This window comes from Topomyia yanbarensis, chromosome 2 (genome assembly GCF_030247195.1).
Source record: "Topomyia yanbarensis strain Yona2022 chromosome 2, ASM3024719v1, whole genome shotgun sequence".
NCBI classification, from domain to species: Eukaryota; Metazoa; Arthropoda; class Insecta; order Diptera; family Culicidae; genus Topomyia; species Topomyia yanbarensis.
The window spans coordinates 444,689,165-444,701,892 of record NC_080671.1 but is presented as its reverse complement, the minus strand read 5'-3'; the positions used below and the strand labels follow the sequence as shown (position 1 = coordinate 444,701,892).

General features: G+C 38.3%; 1 protein-coding gene across 1 annotated transcript in view; it reads left to right on the top strand.

Moving 5' to 3' along the window:
• The first annotated feature begins 2,671 nt into the window (after positions 1–2,671).
• Positions 2,672–12,728, top strand: part of LOC131685689 (adipokinetic hormone/corazonin-related peptide receptor variant I-like) — a 357,691-nt gene continuing 347,634 nt past the window's right edge. The window contains exon 1 of the mRNA XM_058969579.1: positions 2,672–3,393. Within this exon, the coding sequence (XP_058825562.1) occupies positions 3,153–3,393 (241 nt within the window). The 5' untranslated portion in view covers positions 2,672–3,152. The remainder of the gene's footprint in view (positions 3,394–12,728) is intronic.

The window sequence follows — 12,728 nt, the reverse complement described above, 5'->3', positions numbered from 1 at the left end:
AAATCGTCTTAGCGCACCAGCGGCTGTTTGTTCAGTGGGCCATTTGCGCGACTTCCGGAGGGTTAATTAGCCTAATCAGCATTAATTCAATGTTGTCTTCCTGCTAACTAATTTTGTCATGCGGGGGTGGGTGTGTGAGGAGAGTGAAAAACCCTCGACCGAACCACTCCCCGGCTTAACTTGGGATGCCTTGTGATACAGCGGTGGTATAAAGATAATGGGGTTGAGAGGGGGGAGGGGGTATGAGCGATGGATGGGGTGGTGGTCTGAGGGGGGTACAATGCGGGGTGATCCTGGGTGGATTCAACGGGGTGGTAAGCAGTGAGGGGGAGAGGGGGCGTAACCCCTCTCCGTGCACTCCTAGCTACGCCTCTGTTAAAACCCAGAAACCTTATGCCAGTCGAAAAAAACGCCGGGATTAGGTTGACGATTTTCAGAGTGATTGCATATCCTTTCTATATGAGAAAGGCAAAAATATCTGTGTGGTCGCACTCTTAAACCCGTAACTCCGGAATCGGAAGTCGGATCAACTAAAAATTCAATAGCAGCCTATGGGAGCGTTATACCGTTCATTTGAAACTTGAGCAATTTGGTTCAGCCATCTCTGAGAAAAGTGAGTGAAATTAGAAAATACATACACACGCACATACACACAAACACACACACACACACACACATACAGACATTTGCTGATCTCGAAGAACTGAGTCCAATGGGATATGACACGCAGCCCTCCGGGCCGGGATTGGGTTGACGATTTTCAGAGTAATTGCATATCCTTTCTATATGAGAAAGGCAAAAACGAGATTTTCGAGTTTTAAATATTTATAACTAATAAGTAAATAACAAATTCACATATTTTTTGTGATAGTTGTACTCTATACATCCCTAAGAGTTGATTAAAAGAAAGAATTCGTATTTATATGTCAACGCTAACTAGAAATCCAATAAAAACTTAGGAGAAGTAGGAAGGACGTATACGTCCCACTGCGTCGCAAAGGGTTAATTGAAGCTGTTCCTGGCAGCACTGCTCTAGCATAATCCATGCAGACGTGGGACAAGACTCGCGAATAGATGTATTCTTTTTCTTATTTTTCTGATTTTTTATGTCTCGCACAGCCTCTCATTCTAACTCATATTTTCAAACGAGCTGGCTGCATTTGACGTTAAGTTTTTTCGTATTCGCAAGTCCCATCCCAGACCTCTGTTATACTGATATTACTAATAACTTAATGCTCAAATGAAAGATAGTAGTAGCCTTAACTGTCAGCCTTACTAGTTTACGTATACATACCTTGTCGACACCATGTCCATAAACAACATGGACTCGGGGAGTTTAAAATTTGAATATACATTTTATTATCCATTAATGGTTTGGAATATAGAAAACGACCGGATGGGTTTTTAGTGGATATTCGGCTTTCACGGTCCAGAAATAAGAACGGCTGTTGTATACTGCCCGACGTTTCGGCCACTGGTTTTGGCTTTTTTCAAGGGAAATGTCTTATCGTTCTTCGTCAAAACATCGTTGGCATACGATGTTTTGACGAAGAAAGATAGGATATTTCCCATGAAAAAGGCCAAAACCAGTGGCCGAAACGTCGGGCAGTATACAACAGCCGTTCTTATTTCTAGACCGTGAAAGCCGAAAATCCACTAAATTATCCATTAACCCATAACGTGTGATTTTGCCACGCCGGCTGCTGAGATGTAACAACTCAGGGGCGGATCAAGAAAAAAATTTCGGGAGGGGTCTGAAATTTCGATTTTAAAATAAACATTGTACAATTCGTTATTCGTCATAATAACCTTATTTATTGATTGTATGTTTTGTTGGTTAAATTTGGTTCGGAATGACTTTGAGTTTGAAACTAATATTAAATTTAAACTAATTTAAAATTTTCTAGTTAATAAAAATATCGGAGAGGGTCCGGACACCCAGGACCCTCCCCCTGGATCCACCACTGCAACCACTGAATCTCACACCAACAGTTAAGCACGCTGGGGAAAACAATTAGTTTTTGCACCCATTTGCACTGTACCTTCAACATGGATCATTATCAATAACCAAAGCCATTAAGCAGAAACCCACGCTTTGCTTTGATTCCTCACGCTACTTTCATCCCCGATGCACAATAATCCCCGATTATAGCGCTTCTATTGGCAATCCCGACAAAGGGCCGTTTGCTTACTTCGCCAGCAAACCTTCAACGACAATTTAATTGGATTCTTCCGCATCGCTTCAAACGTGTAGTCTGCGATGTAGCTCGATTCCTCCATCCCTTTTTGATTTTCTAACTACAGTCAACTTCCGGGGAAACGGATCAACGATGAACGGGACGTCTGGTGGGGTAGGTTTGGCCTAGACCTAGACTGTGGGGCCGGTGATGTAGTCAATGTAGCAACAGGTTGCAAACCCCACCCTTCCCTAAGGGAGCGGGTGGATTGCAGTTGTAAATGGTGAACTGAATGGGTACGAAGCAGTCATTCACACCTTATTACTACGCAGCGCCGGTGCGCATGATCCGGAGATGAACGCCTCGTTCGGTGGTGAGTGAAGTCGGGTGCTATTTCACCTCGACCGGATCTGTTGTTTTCTGCTGCTTCGCTGGTCGCTTGTCGTGGATCTTGAACTTGAGCACGACGGAGGTCTTTTCAGTCTACCGGTGGATTTAATCGCGGCAGCATCCCAAATTTGCTCCGGGAAAACGGGAGCAGTTTGTCGGGTTTGTGCTTTTAAAGTGCTTCTCGTGTACACTGACCAAGCAGTCACCTTATGGATATATACAGTGCTGATGGAATTATGGTGGGTGCGTTGGTTGAGTGGGGGTGTAACCGGAAGTGAAGGGCTCTGTTGATAAGAGCTTTAGGAAAAAGAATAGGTTTCATAGAAAGCAGTGATTACGAGTTGTGAGAAATTTGCTCAATTTGTTTTAATTAGCGCAATTTAAAAAAAAAAGTATTAAAAAAGATGGGTAGCTTCAAAGTTTGCGTATCTTGGAATGAGCTGTTCTTTACTTCGCAAAGTTGTACATAACCAATCTATTTGCTCTAAACGTGCCCCAAGAAGTGTTATGTTCGGCGTGAAACGTATTCGTTAAAGTAAGTGGAAATCTTTGTTTAGTTACAAATATTGGATCTACCGTGGAATCATGAATGTTTCGAATACCCAGTGGGAAAGTCAGTTTCTATCCGGCTTTAACCTAACCAGAAGTGTGCTAAACCCTATGGAACGGCGGTCAATGGCACAATCAGCGGCTGTTCCTCTGACGGGCGGATCCCTGGTCACTGGTGAAACATTTCACCGTACGTTGGCTGCTGTGGCGGTAAATGGTAGCGGTAACGTAGGATTGGAAGTAAACAACAGCAGTGAGCCGGTCATTGCGCCACCAGGTAGGTGTGGTTGGCTTATTCGAGTTTTGAAATGGTTTGCAGCTGCCGACGCGGGATCTGGAATGAGGGAGTGAATAATTTATGCCTTTTCATTAGTGTATTTTGAAACAACCAGTGGGTGGTGGGTGATCTTTAACTTTACATAAACGTTGTCATACGTCAAGTTACATAGTTTGGAATGTTTTAGCCTCGAGATAATGGGCCGGATGAAGTTGGATTCTAGCTTTTAAATACAGGTGTCTCGGTTTAATGTTTTTGCTAGGATAGCATCACAGCTTTCGAATACGAGTAATTGTCGTTGTAGGTACTGATTAAAATAATTAGATTTTTGCGCTATCTAACGGAGATATGTGCAGCAATTTTGCGTTCAATTCCATGTAGTATACGGCCACTATACAAGGAAATAATGGATTTTTTCAAAGCAGTAATTATCTGCATCCGTACTATTGGACCGTCGAGCGAGCATGTATTGCGTTGTTAGCACCACCCTTTCGGACGACTAAGAACGTTGGTTTGCACAAAAGAAATTGTCCCTATGCAAATTATTCAGTTTATAATTTATTATTGTGTAAAAACACGAAGGTCGGCAGAAAAAATCCGATCGGACCGAATCGTTACCAGTATACCGGCTCGAAATAATTTCTGCTGTTTAGCGATCCACCAACATATGTGGGTCCTTTTCAGGGCCACAAATATAGACAATGAAGAATTTGATTTTCAGTTCTTTGCAGTGTGAAAAGTTTACTTCGTGCTCTGCACCTTGGAGTGCGAGTTTGAACTTTACCTTGATGAACCAGTGTGTGCTAATGTAAAGGTTTAAAGCTGGGCATACGATGTATATAGGATATTTTGTGATGCACACGGTTGAATTATTTTTTGATAGAGTTGTCATTTTGACGAATGGGTCATTAAACTGAATGCTATATGGTTGAACGGGTTGTTTGGCTGAAAGCTATTCGGCCAAAAGGACCAATTCCATTCCAGCTAAATCTCTTGTGAAAGAATGCCTATTGGCCGTTTGCGATATGTCCAATCGATTTCATTTTTTATACGATAAATCGTTTCGTAAATGTGTGGTATCAGTAGGTAACTGATCGTTGTAATTCAAGCAATTATCTCTGCAAACAATATTGCAATTACTTGTTGCACAATAGTCAACGATCTACACAGTAAAACATACATAATCTTTGTATTACTTTATTAATAAAGTTCTGTAAGCTCATGTTGTAAAGAAGGAAAAATATAACTGAAAATACAAAACTGTATGAATAGTAACTGTATAATGGAATAATGGAGTCAAATGTTGCCTTTGTTAACCTAAAGAGAACCAAGTGTAAATTTGGGATATATGATTAATTGAATAATTCAAATATTAAAATTGAAGAAAAACGAGAAAACAATGATTAAACGATTATTCTAAAATAATGTTTCTGATGATGTTTGTTGAACTATTACCAATGTTTTGCTGAACTGGAATTTCGACATTCTTCGCAGTCCATTTTTGACATATATGACTACCTCGGACCACTGAAACGACTCGAGTGATTCCTCTTACACAGGCGTCATCATGTTGGAATGCAAGCGAACGACAACACGCTGGTTTAGGGTGACTTTTACTTTAGTAATGTTTAATGGCAACCTCATTCCTCTGGCCAGTTGGCCGGTCAACTATTGGTTCATCAGCCACCCGGCTACTTGACGACTATTGAACTGCTGGTTTTGTGCAGTTAAATGGAATCTTGATTGGAAACTACTGACACCTGCACCTTTTTGCTCCTTTGGCAACTAGGTTTCTAGCGGCACTATTGTTTTGAAAGCTCCAGCTCCACTGCATTGGTCAAAAACTGTATCCAGCATCTCCCATTGTTTATCTACCATCGTCTTAGGGCATGTTCAGGAGCGTTTTATTTTGTATAGGAGTTTCAAAGTAGAACTGGAACTGAAACATTCACATCCCCAGCAGAGCGTTTTGTTTTATAATTTCGAACAGTTTTGTTTCAAAATTTAAAACTGTTATGCGAGTTCGTTCTATTTGTTGCTGATTTTAAAACACGTTTGGAACTGTGTTTCAAATACATGCAAAGTTTTCAGCGCAGACACTTAGACCCGATAGACTGTGGAAAAATAAATTTGAATGCAGTAACGCTGAAGGAATGGCGAGACATGAAATTTAAGCTGAATAGAACATCCGCTAAAACTGCTGCTGGGGACAGCAAGTTCTAGTTTTAAAATTTTTAGTTTTATATAATAGAACTGTCAAAATTATGAATCTAGAACTGAAACACTCCTGAACATGCTCTTAGCCTTAGGTGGAAGGCTACCTTCCTCGAAACCACGGAAACTATTTTAAAGATGGCGCCAATTTGGTACTGGTTTAGACTTATTTAACGAGCGCTAAGTTGGTATTAGTTACTGATGAGGAGAATCCAAAACACTAATAATACCAAACGTTTCTTTTATAGAACTTTGATAGGGCAGATTACTGTTTGCTGAACTCATTTCTCGGAAGTGTCAATTGGGACGACCTGCTTGCCAATTGCAACGCAAGTTAGGTCGTCGAATAGTTGGCTCAGGTTTTGATTTACGGTATCGAATAATTCGTTCCAAAATGATCTAGTTCTCATCCGCATCAACATAAATGGTCCGCAAAATGCTAAAACGTTTCAAAACGGAGAAAAGGTCAGCTCTGTAAAAATGTTCTAAACATCGAATCCACAACTCATATAAAAGTCTGAACAAAAAAATCTCGCGGACTATCAACAACGACTTCAGGAAGAAGTAAATTGCGTTCCAAAAAGCTTCTACGTCAACGAGCAGAGGAAGGATGGTTACTGATAATGATGACGCATTTTTTTGACTGAGCAGTGTGTTCAAAAACGAAGTCCTTGACAGCAATCCAATTTCAAACACGACACGCAACGTTTCGTGCTTTCGACTCCTTTCCCTTATCTCTAATGCAGTTGTTCTAGAAGCGTGCTTTCTCTCTCTCTCTCTCTCTCTCTCTCTCTCTCTCTCTCTCTCTCTTTCTCTCTCTCTCTCTCTCTCTCTCTCTCTCTCTTTTTAAATGCTCATCCAATCCCGGTTCAGATGGCATTTAATCGATTCTTTTAAAGCTTGGTAGCTATATTTAACACCTCGTTATCTACGGGAACAGCTCCTAAAATCTGGCAGAAGTCGCTGCTACTCACATTACATATTTACTGATCAAGACGGATTTTTTTTTCTAAACGTTCAACAAACACCATTCTAGTCGATTATACTTTCTTCCACATGCAAGGGACGGAGAAAGGACAACAAACGCATGCAATTTAAACTTATCCGTCCGTAGCATTTGACAAAGTTTATCACGAAATCGCTATAGTATCTAGATGTTCATGGAAAGCTCGTGGACTGGCTAAACTCGTATTTCATTGGTCGCGAAATGTTAGTGAAAAGAGAAGATATTATATCTGAAATAATTACCGTTGCTTTTTGTGTACCACAAGGAAGTCACCTTGGACCTTGTGTTGTATTATACTATGTTAGATTGTATTATAATATATTATATTCATTTTAAATTCAATATCTTCGTTATATACTCACTAAATGAAATATGCGCATTATATTTATTACATTTTATTTTATGATATGATTTATAATCACTATATGCATTATATTTTGCATTTTCATTATATAAAAAATTAAATACAATTGGGTTGGGAGGGAGCATCAGGGTATCATTCAAGTTACAACTTCGGTCGTGGGTAGCCAGCTTCTAGTCACAAGATAAGAATACTCTCATTGGTCGCATAATTCTACGAGATTATGTTGAAGCTGTTAACGTTCTTATATGACAAGCGGTAATAAGATTGATGCGCTCTTCTCACACAAACCATCAGGCAGTGCCTTAACAAATACTAAAAATTGCGTTATTGGAATGGCCGTATCTTATCACTGGAAGGAGATTCTCTGCCCCTTCGGATTGTGCATAAATGACTCTGTTTATGAATCCGCCCCTTTTTGGCTCTTCGAACAGCGATAATGTGAATGTTAATTGATAACATAATGTTATCGATACTGTTAAAAGCATCTGCAGCCACCGGAGTACTCCATGCACTGATGGTGGGTTCTTATACCATCATCATGATCATCATGATCATCATCATTATCATCATCATCATCATCATCATCATCATCATCATCATCATCATCATCATCATCATCATCATCATCACCATCATCATCATCTTCATCACTATCATCATCACCAACATCATCATCATAATCATCATCATCATCATCATCATCACAAGGATGTCATCTTGGACCTCCCTTATTTCTAATTTACATGTATCACGTCAATCTCTCTTTGAGCTTAAAACTCAAATCTCAGTTTTACACCCCTTGCCACCAACTAATTATGAAGTATGTATGATTTTTATAAAGAAGCGGATTTTTTGGGAGTATCTTTCAAAATCAACGCAAAAGAGAAATTGTCCAGCCTATTTCGGGCATAGCCATCAGTATGATGCACCAACAGAACACAATTTAGGTAAAAACTATTTTTCTCCAGCCATTTACGCGACCTCCGAAGCGTTAAGGGGCCATTGCACAGTGGCTCAAAACAGCGTTTTTAGGTACTTAATTCATTAGAGTCAAAACTGTCCATATTAGCGATTTCACATATTCTACAACGTTTGTGTGTGTGAAAAGCGCCATCTTTTGGTAATATTATTTTTTTTTAAATGATCATAGTAGGCTACAGAAAATTTAACTTTTGAACCGAAAGAGATAGCGCTTGGCTGTCTTCGACAAAGTTGTAGAGGAGATTATTTTTATAAATTTTGCAGAAGACATGTTGTCTCTGTCGCTCATAGTAATCGAGTTATGAGAAGTTCTCTATTGTGAACTCCTTCATTTCCTATTTTTAATTATAACTTTTTTATTTCTGATTTTTTGCATTAACAATGTTCTAAGGTATTTTTTATCATAATAAAACACACAACTTTTCCGAAGAGATCAGATAGCTGTGAATGCTGTGTAAAGACTTATAGCTGATTTTGATTTAATTTTGGCCTGTTTTTGAACCCGTGTAACTTCACTATCGGCAAAAATTGTAATTACACTATCAATTATTCTGATCAGACTAGGTTTCACCTACAAAACGAAGGTAAAATTGTTTGTCCATAAGCATCCGTTCAAAAGTTATACACTTTTGAAAACTTTATGTCTGGCCCTCCTGAAGTCGCTTGAATGGCTCGCTAAACGAGTATGCGCTGGTGTTGAAAGACGCTTTCGCTTGATTTCCTGAGTGACGCGCACTCTGTGTACTAGCGCGTCTGCCGGAAGGTTAACACTGATATTGAATGATTTTCCAACGGGTGACATACAATTTCATCTCGGTCCAGATTATCGTATGAATGTTAGCTTCAGGGCAAAAAAGATGATGCATAAAATTGCTGCTTTCACCACAGTCTGAATTATTTGAAAATATCCAGCCGGTTAATGCAGCAATTATATGGAAAATGTGTATCTTTTGCTTCTTTATCCATATCCTGAAACTAAAATTCATACGGTATAAACCGGACCGAGATGAAATTGTATATCTCCCATTGGAAAATCATTCAATATCAGTGTTAACCTTCCGGTAGACGCACTAGTACACAGAGTGCGCGTCACTCAGAAATCAAGCGAAAGCGTCTTTCAACACCAGCGCATACTCGTTTAGCGAGCCATTCAAGCGACTTCAGGAGGGCCAGACATAAAGTTTTCAAAAGTGTATAACTTTTGAACGGATGCTTATGGACAAACAATTTTACCTTCGTTTTGTAGGTGAAACCTAGTCTGATCAGAATAATTGATAGTGTAATTACAATTTTTGCCGATAGTGAAGTTACACGGGTTCAAAAACAGGCCAAAATTAAATCAAAATCAGCTATAAGTCTTTACACAGCATTCACAGCTATCTGATCTCTTCGGAAAAGTTGTGTGTTTTATTATGATAAAAAATACCTTAGAACATTGTTAATGCAAAAAATCAGAAATAAAAAAGTTATAATTAAAAATAGGAAATGAAGGAGTTCACAATAGAGAACTTCTCATAACTCGATTACTATGAGCGACAGAGACAACATGTCTTCTGCAAAATTTATAAAAATAATCTCCTCTACAACTTTGTCGAAGACAGCCAAGCGCTATCTCTTTCGGTTCAAAAGTTAAATTTTCTGTAGCCTACTATGATCATTTAAAAAAAAATAATATTACCAAAAGATGGCGCTTTTCACACACACAAACGTTGTAGAATATGTGAAATCGCTAATATGCACAGTTTTGACTCCAATGAATTAAGTACCTCAAAACGCTGTTTTGAGCCACTGTGCATTGGCTTGTATGGGGAAAACATTATACTCACCTCAAAAGTTTCCGTACCTCGAAAAATTCCACTATATTTTTTTTGCTCTATCGAACGCGATTAAGGGGTCACGGAGAAAAGTCAAAATTCAAAAAAAAAAAAAATAAAATACCGTGCAAAAATACCGGAGTGACTCCATGAAATTTCAAAAATCGGTTTCATGCCAAATGTTTTAGAATGTCATGAAATGTCAAGATTTAGAGTCACCTAGAAAAACAATGTTTGATGATTGCCTGTATGGGACATAGAAAATTTTCGAATTGAGTTGACACTTCGGTTTAAAGCTTTGATGCCAAATGTCTTGGAAATAAATAATCGAAATAAGTCCCAGAAAGACGATTTTTCCAAAAAAAAAAAATAATATTTTCGAGATTACGTCATATCTCGACGTTTCATGACATTCTGAGACATTTGGCACCAAAAATATGTATTCGATTTATGAAATTTCCAACTGTTGGTAAATTAATTATGTAATTTACGTTTCGACTTCGACTCATCAGAATCCGACACTAACTTAGTGACAGGACTAAGGTAGCGTCCCCGCTAGCTCCTAAAATGAAGACACTTTTTGTGTTACTGAGCAAATCCCTAGTCGTTTGTGATGTCCTCAAGAAAAGGAGTTCTGATTAAGCTGATGAGAATTATTGAGTTCGAAACTTGGTTACAATATGCACCATGTTATATTTCTCCTTAGTAGAGGAAAGTGGGTAAAATCTATTTTTTCCATTAAGGAGAAAATAGTTTTGAACCACATTTACGCGTCAACCCATAACCAAATTAGTTATGGAATTTGCGTTTCGACTTCGTCTCATCAGAATCCGACACTAACTTAGTGATTTTAGTTATTGATTTTTTGCCCCTATCGTGCAAATGTGGTTTAAAACAATTTTCTGCTTAGTGGAGCAAACATAGTTTTTACCAAAGTTTTTACCTAGATTTTCGTCACTAAGAAGAATTAAATCACAGGGAAAAGTAGTTTTACTGGTGAAAACCTCTGAATGTTGATCGTTTTCCGCGCTTTCTTTGTTATGTTCGAGTAAGCTCATGTTTTGCATAGGGACTTTTTCGCGGTGCAAAAACTATTGAGGGGTGTCTTGTTATAGAATTCAGGATGACCATAAATTCTACTGTATATGAAGACCTGTAAAATACTGAAGAGACAATTTTTAGGAGTTGGTTGGCGAATTGTTGATTATGATGCATATTATTAGATTTGAATTACCAGACCAAGTGTCGTCAAGACATTCCTGTTATGTCTCAGACAGTACTCACTTCTTTGCACACGCGAGTTGGACTAACATATATAAGGTTATTGCACATACTTCGAAGGAAATCGGTAACATCAGTAATATATCAAGTGACAACATTTTTACTTTACTATCTTCTAACCTATTTTTCAATTTTCATATTTCCCATAAATTCTGTCTCTTTCCTTCATGTTCTTTAAATTATCACTTTACGTCGGGTTACAGGCCCGCGCATAAATATACTCTCCTGTAAAAAAAAACCCAGCTGATGATAACATGGATGCCGACTTTCCGTACACATTGAACTCGGTCGGAGCAAGCAAATTACGGTACTGGTGGCAAACTTTTAGGAAGGACTACCACGTCTATATACCCGCTCATAAAGTTGAGATCGGCGGAATAGTCACCGATTCGAGTATGTCGTGCGTGGATCTGCTGAAGCACTGGATGGGATAAAATGGGGTATTTCTTCACAAACAAATGAATGGCTGGCACCCAAAAGGGGCTAACCCACATTTTTTCCGCGATCGACATTTTTGGATTTTTTGATAGTTCTAAGTAAACGTGTACTGCCAGTTAAGAAATTTGAAAATAATTTTTAGATTTTTTGCTATTACCAGATCAGTTCAAGTTGACCATGGAGGTAACCCCAGTACTAGCTGGCGTCCAAAAGGGGCTAACCCCACATTGAATCTTACGGAAATTACGGAAGTTTTCTCGTTCGTTTTCCGAGGTTTTAAGAAAAGGTAGTCTATCGATTCGCAATCAGTAAAGTTTATGTTGTAGCTCACATATCGGCGAACTCGATATAATACTGTGTTAGTTGGATTGCAGTGTATGATGACGTTTCGGCCCAAACAGTCGTTCCTGAAGGTGAGAGCCGCTATTTTCTATCTAATATATATTTTTTTCACAAATGTATATTATTAAGTGTATGTTTTTCGAAAATTACAGTGAAGGTGTCATTAAAAATTCACCGAGCAATAAGGAATTAATGGGGGGGGGGAGGTTAAAGGTTTCAGCGTGAAAAATAAACACTTTTTTGCGATTTTTTTTAGAATTTTGCGTGAACATGATTTGCCGTGTTAACTGCCATTCCAAAACTACTTAACCGATTTCTTTCTACGTTGAGGTTATGAAATAATTTTTCATTTAAGGGGGTGTTTATTCATAAAAAGACGGAATTTTTCGTGAAAAATAGTAATTTTTATTTAAATTGAGCAAAAAAAACCCTAATTGAAAATTTATCTCAAAAACTCAACGTAGGGGTTAGGTATTTTTAACATAAAATGTGTATGCAAAGTTTGAAAGAAATCGGTTAAGTAGTTTTGGAATAGCAGGTAACACCGCAAATCATGTTTTTCCAGACACGTTCTACAAAAAGCTTCGTCATCGAGTCGTTTATCGATATTTTTGCATAGAAAAATTACAACGTGTTATTGAAATGATATACTATAATGTGCAAAAGTTTTGATCAATTCGCTTCACGCAAAGTTCTAAAAAAATGCACAAGAAAAAGTGTTTTTTTTTTCACGCTGAAACGCTTACCCCCTCCCTTTACAGAAAAATGATACATTGTGGTCGGAAAGTTAAAAAGCGTGGAATCAATTATTATCTTTTTATATAGAGTTATGTTGTTTTTGGAAGAGTTGCTATATGGCACTTAGCGCTTTATTTGGTTAAATCACACTAGTTCA